The following is a 26172-nucleotide window of genomic DNA, read 5'->3' as shown; positions in this document are numbered from 1 at the left end:
ACAATTTGGAAGGAATAGAGGAGAGGGGTGGAAATGAAATAATAAGAAATTTATTTAAAAATTAAGATGGAAGAGGAATAATGGAAGTAGATGAAATGTTAAACAATCTGACACTGTAAAATTTAAGAAGATATAAATTTAAAAATCTATAGAGGGAATCAAATGAATATTTTAAAAACAATGATTTGCGGAGATGGGAGATTGAATTAAAAAGACAATAGTTGAAGAAGATGAAAAGTTGAACAAAGTAAAAAATTTCAAAAAGCAAAAATTAATAAAGGATGCTAAAGATGTGGTGCAAAAATTGTTTTGTAAAATTTATTGCAAAATTTCAATTATTTATATAGAATAGATATGTATAGAATTTTGATTCTTCATTGATTTAATTGTTTAGTTATAAGCATTTAAATTGGTATGAATGGCACAGAGATTGGTGTCCATAAAGAGTCCCACAAGGGTTATGTTGATGTGATATGTGGTGGACCTCCTTGTCACGGCATAAGTGGTTTTAATCGGTTTGGGAATAAAGAAAATCCATTGGATGATAACAAAAATAGAAAACTAATTGTTTATATGAACTTGGTGCAACATTTAAAGCTAAGATATGTTTTAATGGAAAATGTGGTCGACCTTGTTAAATTTGCAAATGGCTTTTTTGGATGTTATGCATTAAGTCGTCTCATTGGCATGAACTATCAAGTTCGGATAGGGATGATGGCCGTAGGTGCATATGGGCTTCCACATTTCTGTTTACAAATTTTCTTTTGGGGGGCACAACCTACTGTGGTCTGTAAATAATTATATATTTTTTATTTTGTATATCATGAAGCATTTTTGTGCTAATCGTTTTGTTTCCTTTGGTAGAATTTGCCTTAGTTCCCATTCCCTACCCATGATGTTGTTGTAAGTGGTGTTATTCCATTAGAGTTTGAGGTATAAGAGGGTTACCTTGCTCTATATTATAAATTCTATTTTCTATGCCAATTGTTTTCTTATAAGTTTATTTATGTACATTTGTAGAAAAATACAGTTGCTCATGATGATGTTCACAATCTTAAATTAGAAGATAAGCTTTTGCTTAAAGATGCAATTTCTGACCTTCCTGTTGTGTGTTTTTTCATTACTTGCTTCTTTGTACATATGTTTGCAATCTATTGTTATATAATTTCTCTTTTTATGTTTTATAAAAATCACCCTACATTATAAAAATCAAATTCTAACTTGCAAAGCAACTAATTATTAACACAAATCAAATCAAACCACTGGGATAAAGAAATAAAACTTGTGATGAAAAATTGGAATACCAAAATACATATATATGCATAAACTTCAATAAAAATTTATCAAAAAGAGAAACAAATGTGATGTGACAGTTAAATGAACAACAACAAAAAGAACTATTTGTGGAAAAAATTAGTGGTTGAAACAATAAAAAATTGACCAAAAGAGAAACAAAATTGGAGAGAGAGAGAGAGAGAGAGAGAGAGAGGGAGATTGTCGTGAACAAGTTGGAAGGAATAGAGGAGAGCGGTGGAAATGAAATAATAAGAAGTTTATTTAAAAATTAAGATGGAAGAGGAATAGGGGAAGTAGATGAAAGTTTGAACAAAGTGACACTGTAAAATTTAAGAAGATATAAAAGTCCACTTTAATAAAGGCCCAATTACAAAATCACTACCCTTCCTCTCATGAATCTTGCCCCTTGTTTCATTGGGCTTTAGTCTATTTACAATAAAGATCTCATCTTACTGTCGTGGGCTTTCATTGGAATGTACATGGATATTTTCAATCAATTGTCTCAAATATGGGCTAACAATGTATTCATCACCTTTGGGCTCTTCTTTTTCCATCTATTATCATCATTATTTTTTGAAGTAGCCCTCTAGTTAGAATATATTGTAGCCTTCCTTTCAAAATCCATGAATTTCTCATTATTTTGGGTCTAGGCATGCAACAATGAGGCCCAAGATTAGGGAATTTCATATTGGCTTTGTAGGATGTTGGATGCTAAGTCCATAGCATAATTGTTACCTCAGGCCCAAGGTTCTCCTTTTCAAGAGGCCTTTTGATTTGGGCTTATGATAGCAACTAAGCTATGGTCTTATGAACCTTTCATGTTAAGATATGCTTTTGGATTTTGGGACGAGCCTCTTACATGTGAGAACTTCTTTTCTTTTATCCCAACATCTTAGGGCATGCCATAACTTTGGGTCTTCCTCAAATTTTTACATCTTTTATTTGTCCTTTAGAATTAGGTGAACACAAGATATATTGTTGAACAAACAAGAGATATAAAATGGTACCCTTTTATTGATAGGATTTAGGATCTCTCTAAGTGTGGGTAGGCTCCCTAGAGCTAAAGGGATAGATTAGTAAGTCACTCACAACTGAGTGGGCCATGATTCCAACCTTGGGTCTAACTAGACTGTAGTGAATTGGTGGCAAATCGTTAACGTACTCAAATCCCATTATAGGCAATGACATAGATTATGAGTTAGTGGGATGAACTCCAGAAGACTTTAGCTTGAATGGAGCGTACTCATCTTCCCACTCATCACTAACTAGGGTGAAAGGGACAAAAGAACCAAGTGAAGTATGTGCAAACAAATATTGAACAAACCTTTATTAAGATTAAGAAATAAGACACATTGGAATCAAATTCTCTATCCCTAGTGGAGTCGCCACTGTGGGCGTAACGGGAGGGGAGTACGCCTCGGTTGAGTGGACTATGGCGGAGAAAAGAAATGGAGTTGCCACCTAGATTAGGTCTAGGAACCATATATATAGCGCCTTTCGTGGAAGGATTGATCTATGACTAGTGCACGTGTCCAGAGTTTAGGTATGGAGATAGGAAAGTGTTAAGTACCCAACCCCACACGACCTGTGAGTCGGCATCCACTCATTGCATTTTACATCTTAGTCTCATTAAAGGCACATTCAATATTGTGATTCTTGACTCACAAACAAACTAGCATACATCTAGCAATCAACATGGCATTTTCATCCCTAGACCCTAATATACATCTTACATGCATATCACATCTCTAACCTAGCATACATCTATCATGCATATCATATCAAACCATATCCAAGGCAGCAAACAAAAGAGCATATATCATCAAGATAGGAACATAGGCTTGGTATTAAACAAGCATGTAATAGGTATCTAAACATCCAACCAAGCATGTTCAAACTTATTATCAAGGTAAACCCAAATGCATGTCCGTGTGAATGCAAGACTTACCTCACTTACCTTTTTGCATCACAGCACCTATGCATTAATGCATGATCATGTTATATGCATGCTCATGGTACATCAAAGAAAAACATTGAAAAGAAACCCTAATCTAGCATGTGAAGAACAAACATCAAACAAAACATGGAGGTAGAGACTCAAGAGCATGAAACGAGAAAATGCAGAAGCATATGGTATAAAAAAAATAAAGAAATAGATGCGAAAAGTTTTGGATTAGGGTTTCTAGGCATGAGTATGTATGCACATACATAGAGCCTGCGTACGCAACCCAGTTGTATGCATATGCATACTTTGAGTATGCGGGCCCATGCAGAAAGCATGCGTACGCATACACGCCCTAACCCTAATTGAGAAAGCAAGAACAAAACAGCACAAAAACTAAACCTAGCAACCTAGCATGCTTAAAACAAAGAAATGAAGAAAATCTAAACTAAGCAATCATGTTATAACATATAAAAAGAAAAAAGAAAAACAAGAATCAAAGTGAAGAAAAGAAAGGATAGGGACTATAACATTATACCTCAAAAACACAAAGCTCCTTCGCTTGATTTTGATCGTTCCTCTAGTCAATTTATTCACAATCAAACAAGGAAGTGATTAGTAATCTTAAAACTCCAATATTGACTTAAGGATGTTTTGTGAAAAACTCCCTCTTTGACTCACTATTTCTAGTGAATTTATGTATTCTCTTAGGATTTTCTATATGTTTTTGAAAAGCTACTATGTATGGCTTTTTATAGTTTGAAAATGGGGGTTTGGAAGTGCTCCCAAACTTGTGGGATTCGTTTAAAAACCCAAACTTTGATGCACAAAACTTGCTTTTCATAGTTTCTGGAATTCTAACATGCGTACGTAGAGCTTAAGCATGTGAGTGCATACATGTGTAAGCGTACGCATGACCTAGGGTTTCTATGGAATATATTTTCCAAAAATAGCTTACTTTATTCATAGAAAGAGTTATATTTTCCAAAAATACTTTCCTTAAGTCAATTTCAATTTGATTGGACCCTATTCCAACTTTAGGCTTTGGAATTTCAACATCATTGGGGAACAGGAGTTCGAGTTATAAGGGGTACAAAATGCGGTGTCTACAGTGCTAATTGGTTGTTTTCCTTTGGTAGAATTTGCCTTAGTTCCCACTCCCCATCCATGATGTTTTTGTAAGTGGGGTTATTCCATTAGAGTTCAAGGTATAAGAGGGTTACCTTGCTCTATAGTAGAAATTTTATTTTCTTTGAAGATTGTTTTCTTATAAGTTTATTTATAGTTGCTCATGATGAAGGCCACATTCTTAAATTAGAAGATAAGCTTTTGCTTAAAGATGCAATTTCGAACCTTCTTGCTCTATGTTTTATCATTACTTGCTTCTTTTTATATATGTTTTCAATCTATTGTTATATAATTTCTCTTTTCATGTTTTGTTAAAATCATCCTACATTATAAAAATCAAATTCTAACTTGCGAAACAACTAATTATTAACCCAAATCAAATCAAACCACTGGGATATAGAAAAAGAACTTGTGATGAAGAATTCGAATGCCTAAATTCCTAAATATGCATAAAATTTTATATAAATTAAACAAAAAGAGAAACAAATGTGATATGACAATTATATCAACAATAACAAAAAGAACTATTAGTGGAAAAAATAAGTGGTTGAAACAATAAAAAATCGACCAAAAGAGAGACAAAATTGGAGAGAGAGAGAGAGAGAGAGTATTGACATCTTTTGTCGCAGGCAACTTGGAAGGAATAGAGGAGAGGGGTGGAAATGAAATAATAAGAAATTTATATAAAAACTAAGATGGAAGATGAATAGTGGAAGTAGATGAAAGGTTGAACAAAGTGAAACTATATAATTTAAGAAGATATAAATTTAAAAATCTATAGAGGGAATCAGATGAAAATTTAAAAAAAGAATGGTTTGAGGAGATGAAAGATTGAATTAAGAAGAAAATAGTTGAAGAAGATGAAAAGTTGAACAAAGTAAAAAACTGCAAAAAAAACAAAAAATAATAAAGGATGCTCAAGATGTGCTGCAAAAATAGTTTTGGAAAATTTATTGTAAAACTTCCATTATTTATTTAGTATAGATATATATAGATTTTTTGTTTTTTTGGGGTTTTTTGTTGTTGATCTTTTTGGTTTTTCGTTCTTCATTGATTTAATTGTTTAGTTATAAACATTTAAATTGGTGCGAATGTCACAAAGATTGGTGTCCTCAAAGAGTTTCATAAGGGTGATATTGATGTGATATGTGGTGGACCTCCTTGTCAATCGGTTTAAGAATAATGAAAATCAATTGGATGATAACAAAAATAAGCAACTAATTGTTTGTATGAACTTGGTGCAACATTTGAAGCCAAAATATGTTTTAATGCTAAATGTGGTTGACCTTTGTAAATTTGCAAATGGCTTTCTTGGACGTTATGCATTGGGTCGTCTCTTTGGCATGTACAATCAAGTCCGTATGTGGATGATGGCAGCAGCTGCATATGGGCTTTCACAATTCTGCATTTGTGTTTTCTTATGGAGGGCATAGCCTATTGCGGTCTGTAAATAATAATTATTTTTTATTTGATTTAACTATCCTAAAGCATTTTTGTGCTAATCTGTTGTTTTTCTTTGGCAGAATTTGCCTCAGTTCCTACTCCCCACCCATGATGTTTTTGTAAGGGAGGTTATTCCATCAGAGTTTGAGGTATAAGAGGTTGACCTTGCTTTATAGTAGAAATTTTATTTTCTTTGCCGATGGTTTTCTTATAAGTTTATTTATGTACTGATGCAGAAAAATACAATTGCTCATGATAAAGGCCACAATCTTAAATTGGAAGAAAAGCATTTGCTTAAAGATGCAATTTCTGACCTTCCAGCTGTATTTTTAGTCATCACTTGCTTCTTTCACATATGTTTGCAGTCTATTGTTATATAATTTATCATTTTTTAATATTTTATAAAAATCACCCTACATTATAAAAATAAAATTCTAATTTGCAAAACAACTAATTATTAACCCAAATCAAATCAACCCACTGGGATAAAGGAAAAAAAACATGTGATGAAGAATTGGAATACCAAAATACCAAAATATGCATAAAATTCCATACAAATTTATCAAAAAGAGAAACAAATGTGATGTGACAATTAAATCAACAATAATAAAAGGAATTATTAGAGGAAAAAAATAAGTGGTTGAAACAACAGAAAAATCCACCAAAAGAGAAACAAAATTGGAGAGAGAGAGAGAGAATTGACCTCTTTTGTCCTGGACAACTTGGAAGGAATAGAGGAGAGGAGTGGAAATGAAATAATAATAAATTTATATAAAAATTAAGATGGAAGAGGAATAGTGGAAGTTGATGAAAGGTTGAACAAAGTGAAACTGTGAAATTAAGAAGATATAAATTTAAAAATCTATAGAGGAAATCAAATGGAAATTTTATAAAACAATGATTTGAGTAGATGAAAGATTGACTTAAGAAGACAATAGTTGAAGAAGATGAAAAGTTGATCAAAGTAAAAAATTGCAAAAAAAAATAAAAAAATAAATAAAGGATGCTAAAGATGTGGTGCAAAAATAGTTTTGTAAAATTTATTGCAAAACTTATATTATTTATATAGTGTAGATATGTATAGTTATTTTTATTTTTTTGGTTTTTTGGTTGATAAGGATTAGGAAGGAAGGGCTGGTTCGTGTAAGATGACTTGGCTGTTAACAGCAAAATCTAACTGAGGGTGTGATTTACTAATGGAACCAAATGTTGGGGTGTAAAATCGAAGTTCTGAAACGTTGGGGTGTAAAATCCAATAACCCCCAAGCGTTAGAGGTGTACTTTGCAATTTAGCCAATTTAGATAATATGTAAACGCAAAGTTATATATAATGTTAAAACCGCCAAAGATGAATATGTAATGTCAATAATCTATTTTTATATTTTTTGTAACATAAATTAGAATAAATAAATAAATAAAGATTATGTGGTCAATGACATGGCGAATGAGGTGGTGCTACAGGAGCATAGCAATAATTAAACTACGCTTTAGCTTCTAGTTATCTATAGATTTGGGCCTAATATTGACATCCCTTTTTTACCCACCAATATTAACTTGTCGCATAAGATTTGTTGTGAAAATGTGTGGACGTAGCATTACTCCAAAAACAATTCCCCCCCCCCCCCCAAATTAATCCTTAACCCCTTAAAAATATATATATATATATATATTTTAAAAAATTTTAAATATCAACTATTAAAATTAGCCGAAATAATAACAAAATAACCAAAACAAAAATAAGACTAGACTGAACAACAAGTGATCAAATTTTTCAACAAAAAGCCTAATAAAAAAAACTAATTATTCAAATTTGTAGTTTGTTCAACTCATTACATAAATAAATATTCTAATTTCATTTTTCCTTAAAAAACGGTACTAAGATAAATATTGTGGAGGTAAGCTCTTTGGCAATATCGGTAGTTATGCTCTCTTTAGCTTAACAATCACAATAATTTTTCTCACCTTAGCAACTTAGTTCATAATTGATAATTGTAGCAAATATCATTTGTTTATCTCTCTCTCCCCCATTTTTTCTTCTCTATTATCATTTCAAACTCTTTCACTTTATTATTCTTATTTCAACATTCTCAATTCTCATTTTATTTTTTATCAATCCTTTTTTTTTTCTTTCTAATTGTAAGTGGAAAAAAATTGTAATACATCATACATTTAGGGTTTTTTTTTTTTTTTTTTTGGTGACATTGATATATTTAGGTTATTTCTTTATTAGATTTTGCATAATTTAAGTTTTTTAGTGACCATTCTTAAAAACAATTTCTAGAGCCCCCACAATGTAAAAGATGCACTTAAAGCTAATATTTTGGAAAATTACATTTTAGGCCCTAAATTATGACTGTTTTTAGACCTACCCCTAAACTATGAGAATGCATATTTTACTGCCTTAAATTATATCCCATTCTAGACTTATCCACCTTAAACTATGAAAATGCACACTTTTTCTAGTTTATCACTCTAAACTATGAATATTTTCACACTTTACCCTACTAATCTGTGACTTCTTTTACACTTGCCCCTCTAAGTTATTAGAATATACAGTTACTTCCCTAAAATATTATTCATGAAATGAGTTGCAAAGTGTTAAACAAATAATAGTCTAAGAAAATAAGTCTACATTCTCTAGTTTAGTGATCTAATCAAATGAGATTGAGGGTTGGTTTTCTTGGTTCCATGCGGATGAATAATTCTTTAAAATTGATCGGTATTTTCCCATCATAATGTATTGGAAATTCTTGAACATAAGAACCGCTATATTTCCAATTTATGGTCTTTTGCAATGGATTTTGTACACCTACCACTTGAAAGTTTGCCTATAGTTGTATTGGAGCAAGAAATTTGCCTAATACTATTTTACTTCCGGATTTACTTCTAAGATGTTTGTAACCAGCAAATGGTGTCTTGTCCACACCTATATCTAAATTTTAACCTCTTTAACTTTTTACAACGAAATCCTATTTCCAAATTATGAAGGCAACCATAATTTGTCAAACACTGTTGTTAAAATCAGCCCAAAAACAAATCAAAGCCCTCTACTTCAAATAAAAAAAAAAAATCTAACATATACCCATATCAAACACAAATAAACATCTTTAATTTGTCTATACTCAACTTCAATTACACATATCACCAAAACAAAGGTCACTACTCAAAAATTTAAATCTACCCCACTTTGTAAAAGATAGTTAATGGCTCAATGGCCTCACATTAAGAGGAATCAACATAAACATCCGAATAGAATCAGCCAAATTAGACTTAGACTAAGGCATTAAAAGAGAGACATAATTTCCATTAGCAAAAATATTTAAAAACTAGGATACACCATAAAGCTCCAAGCTACAAATTTTTCTAAACTAAAACATACCAAAACAACCATGTAATCACTAAGCACAACCCACTTGTTGTCATATACAAATCTCTCTCTCTCTCTAAGCACGCTCACCCCTGATCCTTCTGGCGAGCTGAATATCCTTGGGCATGATAGTGACTCTCTTAGCGTGAATGGCACAGAGATTGGTGTCCTCAAAGAGTCCCACAAGGTAAGCCTCAGCGGCCTCTTGTAGAGCGGCCACGGCGGAGCTCTGGAATCGGAGATCGGTCTTGAAATCCTGAGCGATTTCACGAACCAACCGCTGGAATGGGAGCTTTCGGATCAGGAGCTCCGTGCTCTTCTGATACTTCCTGATCTCACGGAGAGCAACGGTTCCTGGCCTGAACCTGTGGGGCTTCTTCACTCCTCCGGTGGCCGGAGCAGACTTCCGAGCTGCCTTGGTGGCCAATTGCTTCCTCGGCGCCTTGCCGCCAGTGGATTTGCGAGCGGTTTGCTTTGTACGAGCCATTGGAATTGAAAAACTAGGGTTAGGGTTTCAGAGATTGAAACTAGGATTTGGATTTGAATTTCAAATTCAGTGAGTGTGTAAGAGAAATGGGATTGGAGGGAGAGGATTTATACGAAGAGATTGAAATTTTGGGAGGGAGAGGAGGGCGATCGTGGACCGTTGATTTGTTAAGGGTTATCGACGGCTGTGGTTTGTAGGGTTAAGTGCTGTTCGGATCGATGACGTGGCAAAGAGAGAGAATGAAATTTCAAATTTTTATTTATTTAAGAAGTGTGGGTGGCGGGGAAGAAAAGTATCTTGGCCGTTGATTTTTTTATTATCGACGGTTGTTGCTTGTTTAGAGGGCTTTAATGCGGATCGATGACGTGGCTACGTAGCTTTTTGTTTTTGTGGGCTATTTATAATGACTGGTAGAATGATTTGCTGGGCATGGCCCATGGGCCTATGGCTGTGGATCATGTCGAATATAGCTGCTGAACATGGAACTTTTGGAAGTAGTTTTCTACATAGTTGTACAAATAAGATTCAAATAGAAATAATTCAATTGCTTGCTCCCTGATGTTAAAGGCTGTTTTGTTGGAGTGATTTGAGGGAGGATGAAAAAAGAGAGAGAGAAAAAAGTGGAGTAAAATTGGTATTTTTGAGTTTTTAGTTAGAAAAGAAAATAGGGAGAAAAACTGGTGGAGTTTATATGTTTTTTTTCTAGCCCACCAAAATGTAGTATACATTTTAGATTGGGTTGATGTGTCTTGCGTTTTTTACTTTTTTTTTTCTTTTCTTTTTTGACCAATGCCTCTTGCACTGTTTATGGGACATGAATAGTGCATTAAGACAAATGAACAGTAAGCCACACGTGAACAGTAAATTTTTTTTTTCTTCCAGTTTTCAGCAAAATAAACGATATCAAAACACACTCGTAATCTCCCAAAAATGAAGAGAAAACTGGTGTGTGATTTGGACAAAAATGTCTTATATTGTGCAATGATTCTTCTCTCTCTCTCTCTCTCTCTCAATGTGCAATGTTCACTAACTTCATTTGAATAGTTGAATTCTTATATTTATATTAGGGCTGTCCACGGGTCGGTTTGGGTCGGGTTTGTGCCTAACCTAGAACCGACCCGTGCGAAAACGGGTGGCAAAAAAATGCACCCACCGCCGACCACCAGAGTAATCAGATCGGGCAAATCAGACCATCAACGAGCGGCGGGCGGGTTGGTCGGGGTCGAAAATCCAGAAAATGGCAAAAACTGGCGTGAAAACAGCGAAAATCTAACCAAAATTTTTGAGGTTTCTCCAGATCCGGCCTAATCTAGGCCATTTTTGGCAAGATCTTGGCTAGATCCAGTGAAATCTCACCGAGATCTTGATGAAAATGGTCTAGATTTCACTGGATCTACCAAATATTGCCAGAAATCTTATGGGTCGGTTGGATCGATTTGATTGGATTCTAGAGAAGGAAAACCGACATCTGACCTGCCAAACTCAGGTTTTGGAGGAACAAACTCGGCGTTGATCGCCAGAGAAGTCAGATTGGTTGGTGGCGGGTCAAGTTCGATCGGCGACGGCGGGTGAGTCGGGTTAGCTGGGTCTCTAGATAGCCCTAATTTATATATTCTTTTCATTCGTGTTTTTGTCCTTTTTCTTGTTTGATTTTCTTTTTAATTCCTTATTTTTTTTTCTTGTTTCCCTCATTTTTTTTCAATGGTTTTTTTTCCCCTTCATCTATTTTGGGTACTTAGACTCTTTTTTATTTTTATTTTTTTAATGAAGTGCCCATTCATGCACAATTTTTTTAATAAAAATATAATTTATTACTGGAGTACTTTTTTTTTTTTTTTTTTTTTTTTTTTTTATCTAACAACGGCATGACTCATGAGAGTAAATTTATACCAATTAAAATTTCTATTTTTCCACTTTTCTATCTTCCAACTAAACCCAAACGAAGAAAATTAAAATATTTTCTATCCTCCCACTTTTCCATCCCCAACCAAACACAAACGAACCCTAAATGAGATCCTAAGTCTATAGATTGCTTGGCTCCACATAAGTCTTGCAAATACAATTGAAAGTATGAGCTAATAAAATTAAATTTAAAATTGTTAATACTATGTGTTTGGGAGCACCTCTTTTTTGAGTGCCCATCTAAATAAGTGTGAAAAACTACTATGGAAGAATAGCGGCTCCAGGATTTCTTTTCATGGGATCATTAAAAAACTTAAATTAAACAAAATTTAAAAAGAAAAGAACTTGAATATCGAGTTACTGACCAAAAAAAAAAAAAAAAAATCACACAAATATATGACATTTTATTATTTTCTTCTACAAGTTTTCATATTTTGACATCAATATAAGTTTTCATTATCTATTGTTGATGATGCACAAAATCATCAATGAGTCGATTGTCCACACATGCGGTGATTTAGGGTACATGAAGAACAAAAGACAAAGAACCTGTAGAGAGTACCGATGGGGTGTCGGCCAAAAATTCTCTGAAGGTTAAGTTAGTCAAAGATCAATCTCTAGTAACTCAAAAGTGTAAGAGTTAGGAAATTGCATGTACTTTGGAAAAAAAGAAAAAAAAGAAAAAGAAAAAAAGAGGTTTGGTGCTTATATAGTGGCACAAGGCAGACTAAGATTCCATGAACATAGGATCTTCTCTTGTAGGGAGGATAAAGAGTTAATGTTTTGAGATCTTAGGGCTTTACTTCCCATATTTGGAGAACATGAATATGTAGAAAGATCTTTGGACGAATGCATGAGTGGAGAACACACAAATAGTGTGGGACTAAGTGTAATTGATTGTTGATATTGCACCTACCCGACTAGTACTTTCCTACAAGGTTTTCAGAATCAGACCGGATCGAGAGGTCAGACCGTGAAAACCGGGAACCGGGATGAAAAGCAGTTTTTTAAGCCTAAAGAAACGGATTTTTTGTTAATTCCGTGAACTCCTAAAACCGGGGTTGGACCGCACGAACTGGTGAGAACCGTGCGGTCCAACCCCTTAGCAATTTAAAAAAAAAAAAAAAAAAAACCTTAACACAATTTTATTCTACTTAATTAAATTATTCATCTCTTACAAGGAATAAAAAAAATTATAATTAAAATCCTTTAAAGATATTCAACTTTACTTCAAAAATTAATCATAAATTTTAATGTTTTCATGGTTATTATTTTATTTTATTAACTTTCTTATTTAATTATTAAATATATGCTTGAAAATCATTAAATTTCCCTCACATATATAGATATATTGTCAATTTTGCTAGTTTTATAAATTTAATACCTATATTTAGGATTTAATTAATTATTAAATTAATTATGACGCCATCACGGTTTGACCCCGGTTCGACCTCAAAAACCTTGAATTTCTCCCTTTTACGGTTCAATGAATGGTCCGGGTCTGAAAACCTTGCTTTCCTACTCGATGATGACCATGAGTGATGGGTTGGGGCCAATGTCGCATTTTCATGATCCCGAAGGGGATCTAGTACCCGATGATCCATAGGAGATCGACAAGCAGTTCAAACCCGAAGGGTAAAATGAGTTAGAAAAATTCTTGGCCAAAATACTCTTTATCAATTGTCAATGTGGGTAGGTGTAATCATTTTATTTTGTAAAGTTTGTATACCATTTTGATTTTTATGCATTTGTCATTATCTATTTGTCAATGTTTTTATAAAAATATTTTAAACCGAATGACAAAACTCAACACATGTGCACTGTATTAATTATAGACTCAAAGAGCCACACTCATCCATACATATATAAGTAATACACCAATTTTACTATTTTTTTAATCACTAACTTTATTTATTACAAAATTTTATTATAAAATGATAACAATACACCCACACATGTAACAAACCTTCTATATTTCCTAATTATTAAATTACATAAAGTGATATTATATTTATGCTATTTTTTTTTTTTTGGGTTAAAATACGAAATTCATTCAGAGCTAAATAAAACCATCAGTTACAGAGCATACTCTGTTTACATACAACCCAGCAGAGTCCTCATCTAAAATATTCCTAATGTCCACATGCGGACAATCAAAAGAAATAAATTCAAACTCTTGATCAGTGCTCATCCTAGCTAGCACATCCGCACACTGATTGACTTGACAGTAGCAATGCCTATATTTATACTATATACCCACACATTCACACAAAATAACAAAAATAAATAAATAAAGCATACAATCAGTATCATACTCGCATTCAAACAAATAATATATAAATTTATAATAAAAAGAAATACACTTACAGCTCACAAATACTCATTATTTACTTTTAAAATTAGAGATACCAATAATCAGATAGAGAAAAGGGATTCATGAGAGAGATACCTATGATTTATGTTATTAATTGGTTTTGGAATTGACTGATTTGATTTGCGTTGTTAAGTTTTAATTAGACTGAACTAATCTAAGTCAGAGGATGCAAGTTGTGCAAAAAAATATTTAAAAGGTAAGTTAAACTAATAAAATAATATTTTATACATATGATATTTATATTTTTTATCAAGTCTGGTTTGAACGAAGTATTAGTAACGCCGACCCCAGTCAAGCCACGAAAAAATGAACACCACACTAGAAAAGCCTGTACTTTCTGAAAGTCAGAAATAAGTGAACTTTCATTAAATTGGCCCATTCGAAAAATACAAGTTAAAAGTCTATCCCAGTGGTAGAATTTTAATAAGTGTGGATTATTACTCACCTTTTCTAAACTCATGGGAAAATCTACTTTCCTTGGTTTCTGATAATTTATGTGCAATCGCATTTTTTTTTCTTTAATGTTAATGTTATTTATTAGTTCTTGCTTTGAATTGTATTACTAGGACAAGTTCATCAGGAGCTAAGGCAGCTGCAAAATTATGGACCTAGTTCATGGTCCCGGTACAAGTGAGTTGTTTCAAGCTCAATCTCATTTGTATAAACATATATTTAACTTCATAGGTTCCATGTCACTTAAATGTGCCCTTCAGCTTGGCATACCAGACATAATCCACAATCATGGGAAACCTATTACTCTACCTGAGTTGGTTTCAGCGCTTCAAATTCATCCCACAAAAGCTGGTTTTGTGCACCGGCTCATGCGCTTACTTGTGCACTGTGGTTTCTTTGTTACAACAAGAGTTCATATGAATCAAGAAGAAGAAGAAGAAGAAGCATATGATCTCACACCTTCATCTAGGATCCTCCTCAAAGATAATGTCACCAACTTGTCGCCATTTCTTCTGGCAATGCTTGACCCAGTTTTTGTTTCTCCATGGCACTTCTTGGAGAGTTGGTTTCGAGGGGACAAAGTCACACCATTTGAGAGTGCACATGGGATGAGCTTATGGGACTATGCTGATCAAAACCCCGACTTTAATGATCTTTTCAACAAGGCAATGGCTAGTGATTCTGGAATGATGAACTTGGTTGTAAAAGACTGCAAGCCAGTTTTTGAGGGGTTGGTTACACTGGTTGATGTTGGGGGTGGCACTGGAACATGCGCTAGAATCATTTCTGAGGCTTTCCCTCACTTGAAATGCACTGTTTTAGAGCTTCCACATGTCGTTGCTAATTTGCAAGATAGTTTGAACTTGAACTTTGTTGGAGGTGATATGTTTCAGTCTATCCCTTCGGCAGACGCCATTCTACTTAAGGTATGCATTATTTAATCCTTCCACCACCATTCTTTCTATCTCAAAATTTGGCTGGTGTCTTTATGGAGCTTGATCTACATATGCCTTTCATGGGCTATATAAAATTTTTTGTTCCTAAGAGCACAAATTAATTAAATTTCATAATTTTCAAAATTATCATTTAAATAATATTTTACGGAAATTAGATTTCACCACAAAACAAAAATAAATTAGGAGATATTACCTTGTTGGTGATTAAAGTGCATCTCATAACATGATAAACAATTTACCGTCAATTCCAAGAATTTTTTAGGTGGTTGAGTTGAGGCACAGACTAAGTCGCTCTTTTGAGATGATAAGTGTTGTCTACAGATTTATCTGATGTGGTAAACAAATAATTTCTACACATTATCCCTAACCACCTTACTGATTATCCTTACAAGCCTAAACTGTTTTTAAGATAGGAAGTTCTTAATAGTAGCTTTTTTTTACTCAGAAATAGTTTAAAGGGGATATATATATATATATATATTTTTTTTTTAAAACATGAAGAAGAAAGAACCATGCAAACGTTAAAGAAATTTGTTGATGCTTGTAAAGGTGACAAGATAAAACTACATCATTTTTCCTCTGTTCATTCTTTGTTTTTGTACATCCTTATTTTAGCCATTCATGGTGGTCTGTATGTATGGAAGCTTATGGTCAAAAGAGCCTTTAAATTATTTTGATGATAATTAACTATTACCATAAACAACTAATTTATGTTGCTTATTATTGCAAATCAATTATTAAAACCATACTAGTAACTAGGGGTGTGCGTGGGTTGGATTGGGTAGGTGGAGGGCAATATTTTTAACCAACCCATCAATAGTGGGTTGAGAAAATTTCAACCTGCCACCGACCCACTAATCTACAAACCCGATGGATCGGTTGAAAGTCTTAACAATTTCAACTCGGTGGGTTGAAAAATGCAATTAGCAAAATGAAATTATTTCAATTAAATTGGATAATATTTTCCCCATCAAATTTAAATAAAAAAAAATGACAAAAAATTGTAATTTTTATTAAAAATAATCACAAATAATTCATTATTTTTAGAATGACTGAGATTTTATTACACTAAAAATAAAAACATATCAAAATCTTAAATTAGACATGTACATAGAGTAAGAATAGTAATAAAATCTTAGAGAGAACAGTTGCAGTTTATTAGGGAAGAGAAATGTGAATATGAAAAACATAAAATGAAAGAGAAAGAGATGAGAGAAATAAAATAGGTGTGTACATGAGGTAGAATTTTATAATATAAAAACGTTGTGTATATATTATAAAAAAGTTGAGTAAGACTAGGTTAGCGGGTTGGGTTGTGGTGGGTTAGAAATGTTTCAGCCCGTTATTCAATCCAATTTGCTAAATTATTTATTTAACCTACCCAACCCGACTTGTCTTAGGGTGAGTTTGGTTTAGTTTTTTGTAAAAGTGCATAATGAAAAAGTGGAGTTTTCAAAAAATGCATAATGAAAAAGTGCATTTTCAAAAAACTGAGTGTTTGGTAAAAGCCGTTAACAATTGCTTTTTAAAAAAACTGAGTGTTTGACTAGTACTTATAAAAGTGACAGTTTGAGGGATAAATCACCAAAAAAGACAATGTATATATAAGGGAGTTTATTTCATACTTTTTTTTTTTGGATGTGAGTTTGGTTCATACTTAAATCAATTTTTGTCTTTCTAAAAATTTTTTTTTTTTCTCACCAATTTTAACTAATAATAACCTACCACTTAAGATTTATTGTGAAAGTATTGTGAAAATATTGTGATAAAAATTGATACTAATTTTAATTTTAACGTGCTATTAAAATTATTTTTTTCTCTTTCTAAAAAAATTATTTTTTTCTCACCAATATTAGCTAATAATAACCTACCACCTAAGATTTATTGTAAAAATATTGTGATAAAAATTGATACTGATTTTAATTTGAACGTACTATTAAAAATATTTTTTTCTCACCAATATTAGCTAATAATAACCTACCACTTAAAATTTATTGTGAAAATATTGTGATACCATTTCCCTTTTTTCTTTTTCTTTTTCCTTTTTTTTCCCTCTTTTTTTATCCTCCACACATGTACCGCATTTCTTTTTCTTTTTCTTTTTTCCTTTTTTTTTCTCCTCCACACACACGTACCCTTACACTTTTCTTTTTTTACTTCTTTCCTCTTTTGCAACCTACCACTTCCTCCAAACTCAGAACATTCCAGCTCTCCTTCTTCCTCTTTTTTTTTTTTTTTTTTTCTTAGCACTTCCTTTCTCCCTTTACTAAAAATATACCCTTACTCTTTTCTTTTTTTTTTCCTTTACTCTTTTCTGCTCTTTGTTTTTCCCAGAACATTCCATAGACTAACAGAGCTCTCCTTCAGTCATTCTTCCTCTATTTTTTTTTTTCCTTTATCTCTTAGCACATCGTCTGTAACACCCATGCAAGGGATTGATTTTTTTTTTCCTTAGCTGATTTAGGAATTTGTTATAGATTTTTTTGTGTTTGGATTTGGAAATTTGTTATTGAGAGGGCAGAGCAAAGAGATGAGATGAGAGGAATGAGGACCACATGAGAACTGAAGCCATTTATCAAGGGTAATTTGGTATTTTTCGGCAGAGCCCAGCGGATACCATTCAAACGCGCATTCGACTTTTTGTTTATGGACCTCCAGAGGTCCATAATTGTCTTGCGCGTTTATGTCTTCGTCCAAAACGCAACTTTTATATAAAAGTTGCGTTTCTGCTTCACCAAACGGTAATTTCTATCAAGCTTTTAAACAAACGCGCGTTTCAGCCCCTAAAAGCTGAAACAAACGGGCACTTAGTAATAGACTCACATAAATTGGGTTGGGTCAGTTGGTGGATCAAGTGGTTTTTTTTTGCACAACTCTGCTAGTAACATACATATAAGGCCTCATTGAAATGAAATCAACGACTATATACCTTTATATATGCTGGTTGTGTTTTCAACCATAATCTTTTCCTTCACAATATCAGAATTTCAAGTTGTTTAATAAGGAAAGATCAACATATAATTTATAGCATTTGAGAAAGAAATTGATTTCTATTAAATCACTTAAATGAACATTTAATAAAAACATTGTAATTTTTATAAAAAGATTCCAACAAAATTTACTACTATACACTGGTTTTATCATATAAGGCGATCATCTGTTGGAAATTGTTTTAGATTTCTAATTTTTCTTAGTGTAGAAGGAAACAATTTATTTTACTTGTTGTTGTTGTTATTTTTTTTTTTCCTGATGAAAGAAAATAATTTCCCGTTGTTTGGAAGAAATTCTTATCTTTATTGAAAAAGCGAATATTCCTTATCCATGAAGGAATAAAATAAGAGCTTCATAAATAAGTTTTGTTGCAAAGGATTTGGTGGAATAATCCTAGGTGGGAGATCTCCCAAAATAGTCCTCTTGTGTGAGGAGAGGTGTGAATCAATGTGATAGTGTTTTTGGAGTTAAAGGATAGCCGCATGTGCGAGATAGTGAGTTAGCTTATCATGTGAGTGCAAGGGAGGTATTGGGTGTATTTGGGTTTTAGGAGTAGTTGTGTTTGTTAGATTTATGAGTGGGTCTGTTTGGATACCGCTTATTTTGCTGAAATTGAAAATTTATTGCTGAAAGTGTTGTAGATAAATGTAAAATTTAGTTGAAATAGTATAGTGGGGCCCATAAATAGTACCAAAAAATGCAATGAGGTCCATATTGTAGCAAAAATAAGTTTAATAGTAAAATAATTTTAATTTTTCATTCTTATCCAAACACATGCTTAGTTTATGTTTGTTTGGGCTTTGATTTATGTTTATGATGTAGAGCAAATGTCCTCGGAATTTCTAGATAAATTGTACAATCAAAAGTCATGTCAAAGGGGCGTATAATTCAATAATATTTTAAGTTTGAGAATAACTTATTTAACTGAAACTAAAAACTTTTTGCTGAAAGTACTGTAGATAAAACTAAAATGTAGTTAAAATATATAGTGTGACCCATGAATAGTATCAAAAAGTGCAATGAGATCCATAAATAGTAGTACAAATAAGTTGAATAGTAAAAAAAACTGACTTTTTAAGTCAATGCCAAACACACACTTATTATTGACCCTAAGCTAAATTTAGTTATTTCATTTTAATGTATTTTATATGGGTAATTTGGATTTTAAGCTAAATCATAGAAAATTGCAGTGTATTTTTATAATTTTCATTTTTAAAGAAGTATGTTAGAAACCCAAAAAGGCTTTAATAAATATGTACTATTCTAGATTGGTTTCATCATACTGAAATAAAATACTTGTATGAAAATTTCTCAAATTTCTGGTGAATTCCAAGCTCAGTTCCTTAATTCTCAAGGGCTTTGTTAAACTTGAATGATATCTAGCCTTACTGAGTTTCCCTTCTTTCTTAGTTTATCTTTATGAGGTTTGTGTAAGTGTTATTTATAAGAGTTTATGAGTTTGATTCACAGACTTTAGTTGTTGATAGGCCAAGAATATATTGACTCATTGTGATAAATTATCCAATTGATTTAGCGAAGTTAATTAATTAATTTAATTAACATGCAAAATACGTGGTAGCACAAAAAAATCACCAATTAACTAAAGTGCAGTGGAAATTAAATTGACATAGTGATTTGTTTATGAATGGGGAAAACCTACACGGCAAAAACCCCACCAGGTGATTTTAAGGTCACTACTCTCGAGAATTCACTATTATCAAAACAAGCAGTTACGAGTAAATGAATCACAGTACCTTATACCAACCTACAGTTGAAACCTTACCCAATACCCAATTGGACTTGTTCTGCAGTGACAATCTCTCATTTTTTATGCACGACTCCTAGTACGTGACTAACCAATAGATGCGCGGATCCTAGTATGCGACTTAATCACTAACTTGAGAAAAATGTTGGCTGCAAAGTTCTTCAGTTCATCACACGATGAAGATCACGAAGCTCCTTGATCAAAAAACCCTAAGGTGTACAAACACAGTAGCTTTTTCAAGAGAAAGATGAACTGGGGCAAATTTTGTCTCTAGTCACAATTTGCATGAACACAACTTTGCTTTACATTTGCACAACCTTTGACGGCCCTTAAAATAATCCTTATAAATGTTTAGGGTTGTGAGAAAAGAAATTCTAAACATATACTCACGGATTGGAGTAAAATCAGTTCTGAAAAACTAAATTTCATAAATCTCAACAGATAAGGTATTATGAGGCTCTTTTTTCGGACAGTGTCCAGGCCCAAGTAGAAGCAAGGACCTTGGGCCTTTTAGTTGTTGTTTCAAGGGACTGGGCTTGGTTTACCGTAGCTAAATGAGCTGATTACAAACCAAGTGGTGTACAGAGCAAGAATCCTACAATACATACATACTAGCAAACAAGAAATATATATGTATGGAATAGCAAGAAACAGTAAAGGAAAAATGTAATGAAGAAAGACGCAAAATAAATGTTAGGGATCCTTAAAATTATGTGAGATATTTCATTACTTTTCTTAATTGTGAATTACAATGTGCTCACTAAGACGTGTTACAAGGTCCAAATAAGCTCAAAAATTATAGACTTAGATGGTTTTCCAAGCCTCTAAGACTTGCAAAGTTTGAATCCCTTTGAATTCAAATATGTTCTATAGTGGCTGTTTTTAGAATACCGGGCGATATTTCTCTTTTTTTTACTACTTTCTTTGAGTTTTTGACAGAGTTTTCTCAACGATTTTATGCTGATTCACTGTTACTGAATGCCCCTTCACTGTTGGATGCTTCCCCTTTTATAGTATCAGCCTAGGGTTTCGAAGTACCACTGATTCCCCTAATTTGCTTCCCTGGGTACTAGAGCCCATGTTGTGTCAGCAATTTTGGTGGCTGGTTCCTTCCTTGTTTCTTGTAGTTTTCTTCTTTTGGTACTTTTTCCCCAAAAATCTTTTGCTGACTTTCCGTTCTGGGGTGTTCCTAGAGAACTGACCTTTAATCTTTCTTCCTTCAAGGCTTCTACACCCCACCTTTTCAGATTCAACTTTTTGGCTACCTTTCCTTTTGTCATTTTTCCTGAGTGAGCTGATTCCATCTCTGCCAGGTTGACAATTTTCCCAACTACTTCCCTTCGTGGTTCTTCTTTTTGGGTTCCTCGAGGTACCAGCCCTTTGTTCATTAATTGTTAGTCCCCAAGCACTCTGATTCCTTTCTGCATCATTGGGTGACAAATAAGGATGTATATGTTCTTCGTTCCTTGTATTTCTGGATACTTCTTTTGAGCTATCTTAATCTCATTCTAGTTTTGCTGCATGTCCCGAGGACCCTAAGCTCCTAACAGTCTCTGGGTATCCTGGCCCAGTTCTTATTACTAGACTCCCTTTTGATTTTCTAATTTTGGTGAGTTGAGCTTCTTCCTTTCTTCCCTTCGTTTCCAAGACCCCTCCCTTCGTAGGTCTTGGGCTTAAATCTTTTTTAATGGATTTGGGCCTACCATCCTTTTTTTCCTTGTTATGAGCTCAAGCCTTTTATTGTTTTTTCCATGAAGTTTAGCTTACTGTGCCATTTTGGGCCTTGGTACAGTGTTGTAACTTTTTAGACCTCAACAAGAATCTATCAAGCTAGCTGTCGAGCTTCGGGCTTCAATAGCTTTTTAAACCTCGATAGATGCTAGCTGTCGAGTTTTAAAATCCAGTACTTCTTCACTTATTTTTTGGACAGACTTGCATGACTTTAATACTTGAACTTGAAATCTTGTTCCTTGAAATATTAAACACATCCTAGATCTACCCAATTACAAGTAAAGTGCGTTTTATCAAAAGATTAGGCAATTCTAAATTGACATATATTTCTAACATCAAATAACATATGTCCTAACAGTTGTCTTTCTCATGTGTATACATGTGTAATTGGTCAAACCATGTTAAGTAGGGTGGCGTTACATGCAAGCAATGGGGTTCAAATGAACCCCTGACTTGGCCAAATTTTATATATATATATATATTTATATAAATTTTTTATTTTAACCCCCTAAATTAAAAATTTAAACACTTTGACCCTATATTTTGTTTATACCTAGGTAAAATAAGCTTGAATATGATTATCTTAATGCTACTTTAATAATAATTCCGCTATAAAGTTAAGTGGCAAGTTATAACTTGTTTTATCTAGACCCACAAATGACATCACTTTTTTTTTTTTTTTTTTTTTTTTACATTTTTTTGGCTTATACATCACTTTTTTACCTACCTTTAACAACTTGCCATGTAGATTTTGTTGTAAAATTTTTGTGAAAGTATTGTGTCACTAGCACTATTTGTAAAATATTTAATTTTATAAGAAAGAAAAATATGTTTTAAATTTTTGCTTCTTCATTTAAAAAAAAAAAAAAAAAAAATTCTCTCTTGGACTCTGGCATACTTTGCCATTGACAACGAAATGAAGTTGTTTTTCCCTGCACTTTTTCTCTTTATCAGCAAAAAATTACACTACCATTACAACCTACAAATTTGTATCTGTGATTCTTTTCTCATTCTCGATCTTGATTTCTCTTTCTCCCTTCTATGTTTTCTTACTTTTTCTCTCTGTTTGATAAATACTCTATAGATTTCCAAGTCTAAGAAGTCTTTTAGTACTTGCTCCAATTCTAAGAAAGTGACCATGTGTATAATTAAAAAGTCATACACTTCAAAAGCATAACCTTACATCGATTATTATTATTTTTTCTTAGTTTCACAATTAGTCTCAGACTCTTAATCCTACTACTAGCCATGTTACTATTCTTCTTTATTTATATATATATATATATAAATATATATATTTTATTTACATCTATATTCTATATAAGAGGATTCCCTTCTTTGAACTAGATTTTTCTGTAGTTCAAAAATATCTTCATTAATGAAGGGTAACTTCTCTTAGAAATAAGGTCATAAATGTTTAATAACAAATTTTATTTTGAATTCAAAAATGAAACTCTTAAAATTTAGGATTTTTTCCCCCTCATGCTCATCTTTTTATTCCCTAAAATTTAGCATTTTTATAGTAAAACACCCTAATTTTAAAAATAAAAACTAAGAGAACTCCTAAAATTTAGTTTTCTTTTCCCTCAGGTTCATCTTATTTTTCCTTATCTCTAAGTTTATCCTATTTATTTGTTTTTTAAAAAATATATCTCCAAATTATAATAAATACAAATTATTAACCTTTACCTAAAAAAATTAGAAGAGCATCTGAGCACTCGCAATGTGTGTGCTTAGAGATTAGTATAAATATAATAAGTTATTATTAATTTGACAAAAAAATGTATGATTATTTATTTAATTATATTTGTTTATGCATTCAACAGTGGTTATCTTATCGATCTTTAAACTATTAATAACCTATAATATGAAAGTTATATATACAAGAAAAACAAATTATTATTTTATTTTTTCTAGCTCTTCGATGACAAATTTTTAGCTTTGCCACTGCTGATCCCTTAGGAAAAAAATCCTGGAACTGCCACTGATGTTAAATAATATTGTCTTGTGTGGATTTCTTTTCTTATTCATATAAATGTGCTCTCAGGTTATGCACAAATTGATAGTCAATTTCAAACTTTAGGTGAAGTGATGATATGCTATTTCAATACAATGAGGAAGGGCACAATTTTAGAGAATGATTATACTCTTGGTTGTGTTATTTATGGTTAGCCTAAATAAATTACATCATGTTTTCATTGCCCTGATGGTGAAAATAACTAATTGCAGTTAGTTTTACACGCTTTGAGTAATGAAGAATGCGTGAAGGTACTGAGAAAATGCCGAGAAGCTATTTCAAACAAAGGAAAGGAGGGAAAGGTGATCATCATAGACATAGTGATTGACGAGAAAAAAGATGAGCATGAAATTACGAGCACAAAACTCTTTTTTGACATGTTGATGATGGTTGTGGCTACTGGAAGAGAGAGAGGCGAGAAGGAATGGGAAAAGCTCTTCTTGGAGGCTGGTTTCAGTCACTACAAGATAAAACCCTTATTTGGTTTAAGGTCCCTTATTGAGGTTTATCCTTAGCAGCAATGATGTGCTGTAATAAGATTTTATGATCATTGAATAAATCATGTACTGTAAGCCTGAATGCCATGTGGATTAGTGTCAGCCGGGGAATTGAAGTTGTGTCAATCTTGAAATTGCGTAGTCTTAAAACTTTCTTCAATTAATTATTATTATTATTTTTTTTATTTTTTTTTTAAGATAGAAATTTGATTATAATATAATCTAAGTGTATATGTGTGTGAAACTTTCTTCTGAATATTTGAATCTCGGCCCTTACCCCTCACACCTCACAAGCACTTATACTTAAAATAACCATTGCACCAAGGATATGGTGTGGTAAAAATTTCTTCAATAATTTAACTTATGAAATTTGTGTCAAGAAAAGAGTGCTGTAGTCAATTCTTATGTGTTGGACAACCCTACCCATGCCCATGACAAAAATTATGGCAACAGTAATGGGCCACCTCTACATGACAAAAATCTATATAAGACCAAGCAGCTTGACCGAGATGTACAAGAAGCTTTGAAATAGAACTTCATTAAAAAAAGGATCTATTTATGGCGAGGGGATGGATGAGTGAGTTGTTTTAGATTTAGCGTCATTTTTTATCCCAAAAAAAAAGGAAGGTTCAGTGTCATTTGTATAAACAGCTTTAGCTAAATTTGCAAATTAGTTAGGCATGCTTGATGTAAGACAATAAGTCATATTAACAATTACAAAAAAATAAATACCAAAAAAAAAAAATTACAAAAAAATTGGTAAAATATATTTATCCATAAGTGTTATAAGGGCATTAGTATTATATTGGGGGTTATAAAACTCTCAAATTGCTACTTTACAACCTCAAAATGTTAAAATCCTTTTTTTATCTTGGTGTGTAAGCCCAAAATTTTTTACAACCATACTATAGTGAATTCTTACTTATAGGAATTATAGCAAGTTGTTATAAATTATTTATTATAAAATATTGTCTCTCTCTTATCTCTTCTTTTCTTATAGGCTTTCTCTTCTCTTTGTCTCCTCTTACTCTTGCTCTTTCTCCTCCCTTTCTAGTGGCAGCGTTACGTTGGTCCCGAGGTCTTCCCAGCAGTGGTGGCACCACATTGGTCACAGGGTGTTCCCAGGAACACCCTGAATTGAAAAAAAAATAATTTATATATAATAATTAATTTTTTTATTTGTTTACCCTTTAAATAAAATAGGAACACCCTCAATCAAAATTAGGAACGCCCTTAAATAAACAAAAAAAAAATAATTATTTGTTCTACTTTCAAGCAGCAAAAAAAAAAAAAAAAGCCCAAAAAAAAAAAATTGAACTAAAATATGAAAAATAAAATAAAATTGTAATAGAGTAAGCCCACCAAGAAAAAAGCCCAACATCAATCGGTAAAGCAAACCTAATATAAAGAAAAAAACAAGGTAAAGCAAACCCAACAGATTACAGTACCAAACCCACAAATTATCAAAAAAAAAAAAAAAAAAAAACTGAAATTAGATTCTTAGAAACCAACGAACGATGCTTGAAAGAAAGAAAGAAACCTAACCTAAAGTCTAAAGAAAAAAACCTAACCCATAAACCCAATATACTGAGCTCCAAAATGGCAGAATGCCAGAACCAACAAATCATCGGATCGGAGAAGGAGATCGCTAGATCAAAGAAGGAGATTGAAGATCGGATTGGTCTTCCTCACCTCGACATGCTGCCCGAGTCCCGACGGCGCCGCCCCTCAGCCTCAGGCCTCCCTGCTCCCTCAACCTCAAGGTATTTCATCTCTGTCTCAGTCTCTCTCTCTTCATCTCAGATTTCTCAGTCTCTTAGTCT

General features: G+C 32.8%; 2 protein-coding genes across 2 annotated transcripts; one reads left to right on the top strand and one right to left on the bottom strand.

Annotated features, from left to right (window-relative positions):
- Positions 1–8995: 8995 nt before the first annotated feature.
- Positions 8996–9753, bottom strand: LOC115992091 (histone H3.2). The gene has a single exon (XM_031116142.1). It carries the CDS (start codon positions 9661–9663, stop codon positions 9253–9255), a length of 411 nt encoding a protein of 136 aa, XP_030972002.1. The 5' UTR covers positions 9664–9753; the 3' UTR covers positions 8996–9252.
- Positions 9754–14522: 4769 nt separating this feature from the next.
- On the top strand, positions 14523–24450 carry LOC115992829 (trans-resveratrol di-O-methyltransferase-like). The gene is made up of 2 exons (XM_031117066.1): positions 14523–15318; positions 24065–24450. Exons 1-2 carry the CDS (start codon positions 14542–14544, stop codon positions 24365–24367), a joined length of 1080 nt encoding a protein of 359 aa, XP_030972926.1. The 5' UTR covers positions 14523–14541; the 3' UTR covers positions 24368–24450.
- The last annotated feature ends 1722 nt before the right edge of the window (positions 24451–26172 follow it).

The sequence above is a fragment of the Quercus lobata genome, chromosome 5 (assembly GCF_001633185.2).
Source record: "Quercus lobata isolate SW786 chromosome 5, ValleyOak3.0 Primary Assembly, whole genome shotgun sequence".
NCBI lineage: Eukaryota > Viridiplantae > Streptophyta > Magnoliopsida > Fagales > Fagaceae > Quercus > Quercus lobata.
Note: the sequence above shows the minus strand (reverse complement) of the source record. Positions and strands in the feature narration are given on the sequence as shown.

Bases quoted from the DNA above. Each gene is read 5' to 3' on its own strand.
- LOC115992091 (XM_031116142.1), bottom strand. From the start codon at position 9,663: ATGGCTCGTACAAAGCAAACCGCTCGCAAATCCACTGGCGGCAAGGCG.
- LOC115992829 (XM_031117066.1), top strand. From the start codon at position 14,542: ATGGACCTAGTTCATGGTCCCGGTACAAGTGAGTTGTTTCAAGCTCAA. The intron at 15,319-24,064 runs GTATGCATTATT...AACTAATTGCAG, and splicing joins CAGACGCCATTCTACTTAAG to TTAGTTTTACACGCTTTGAG.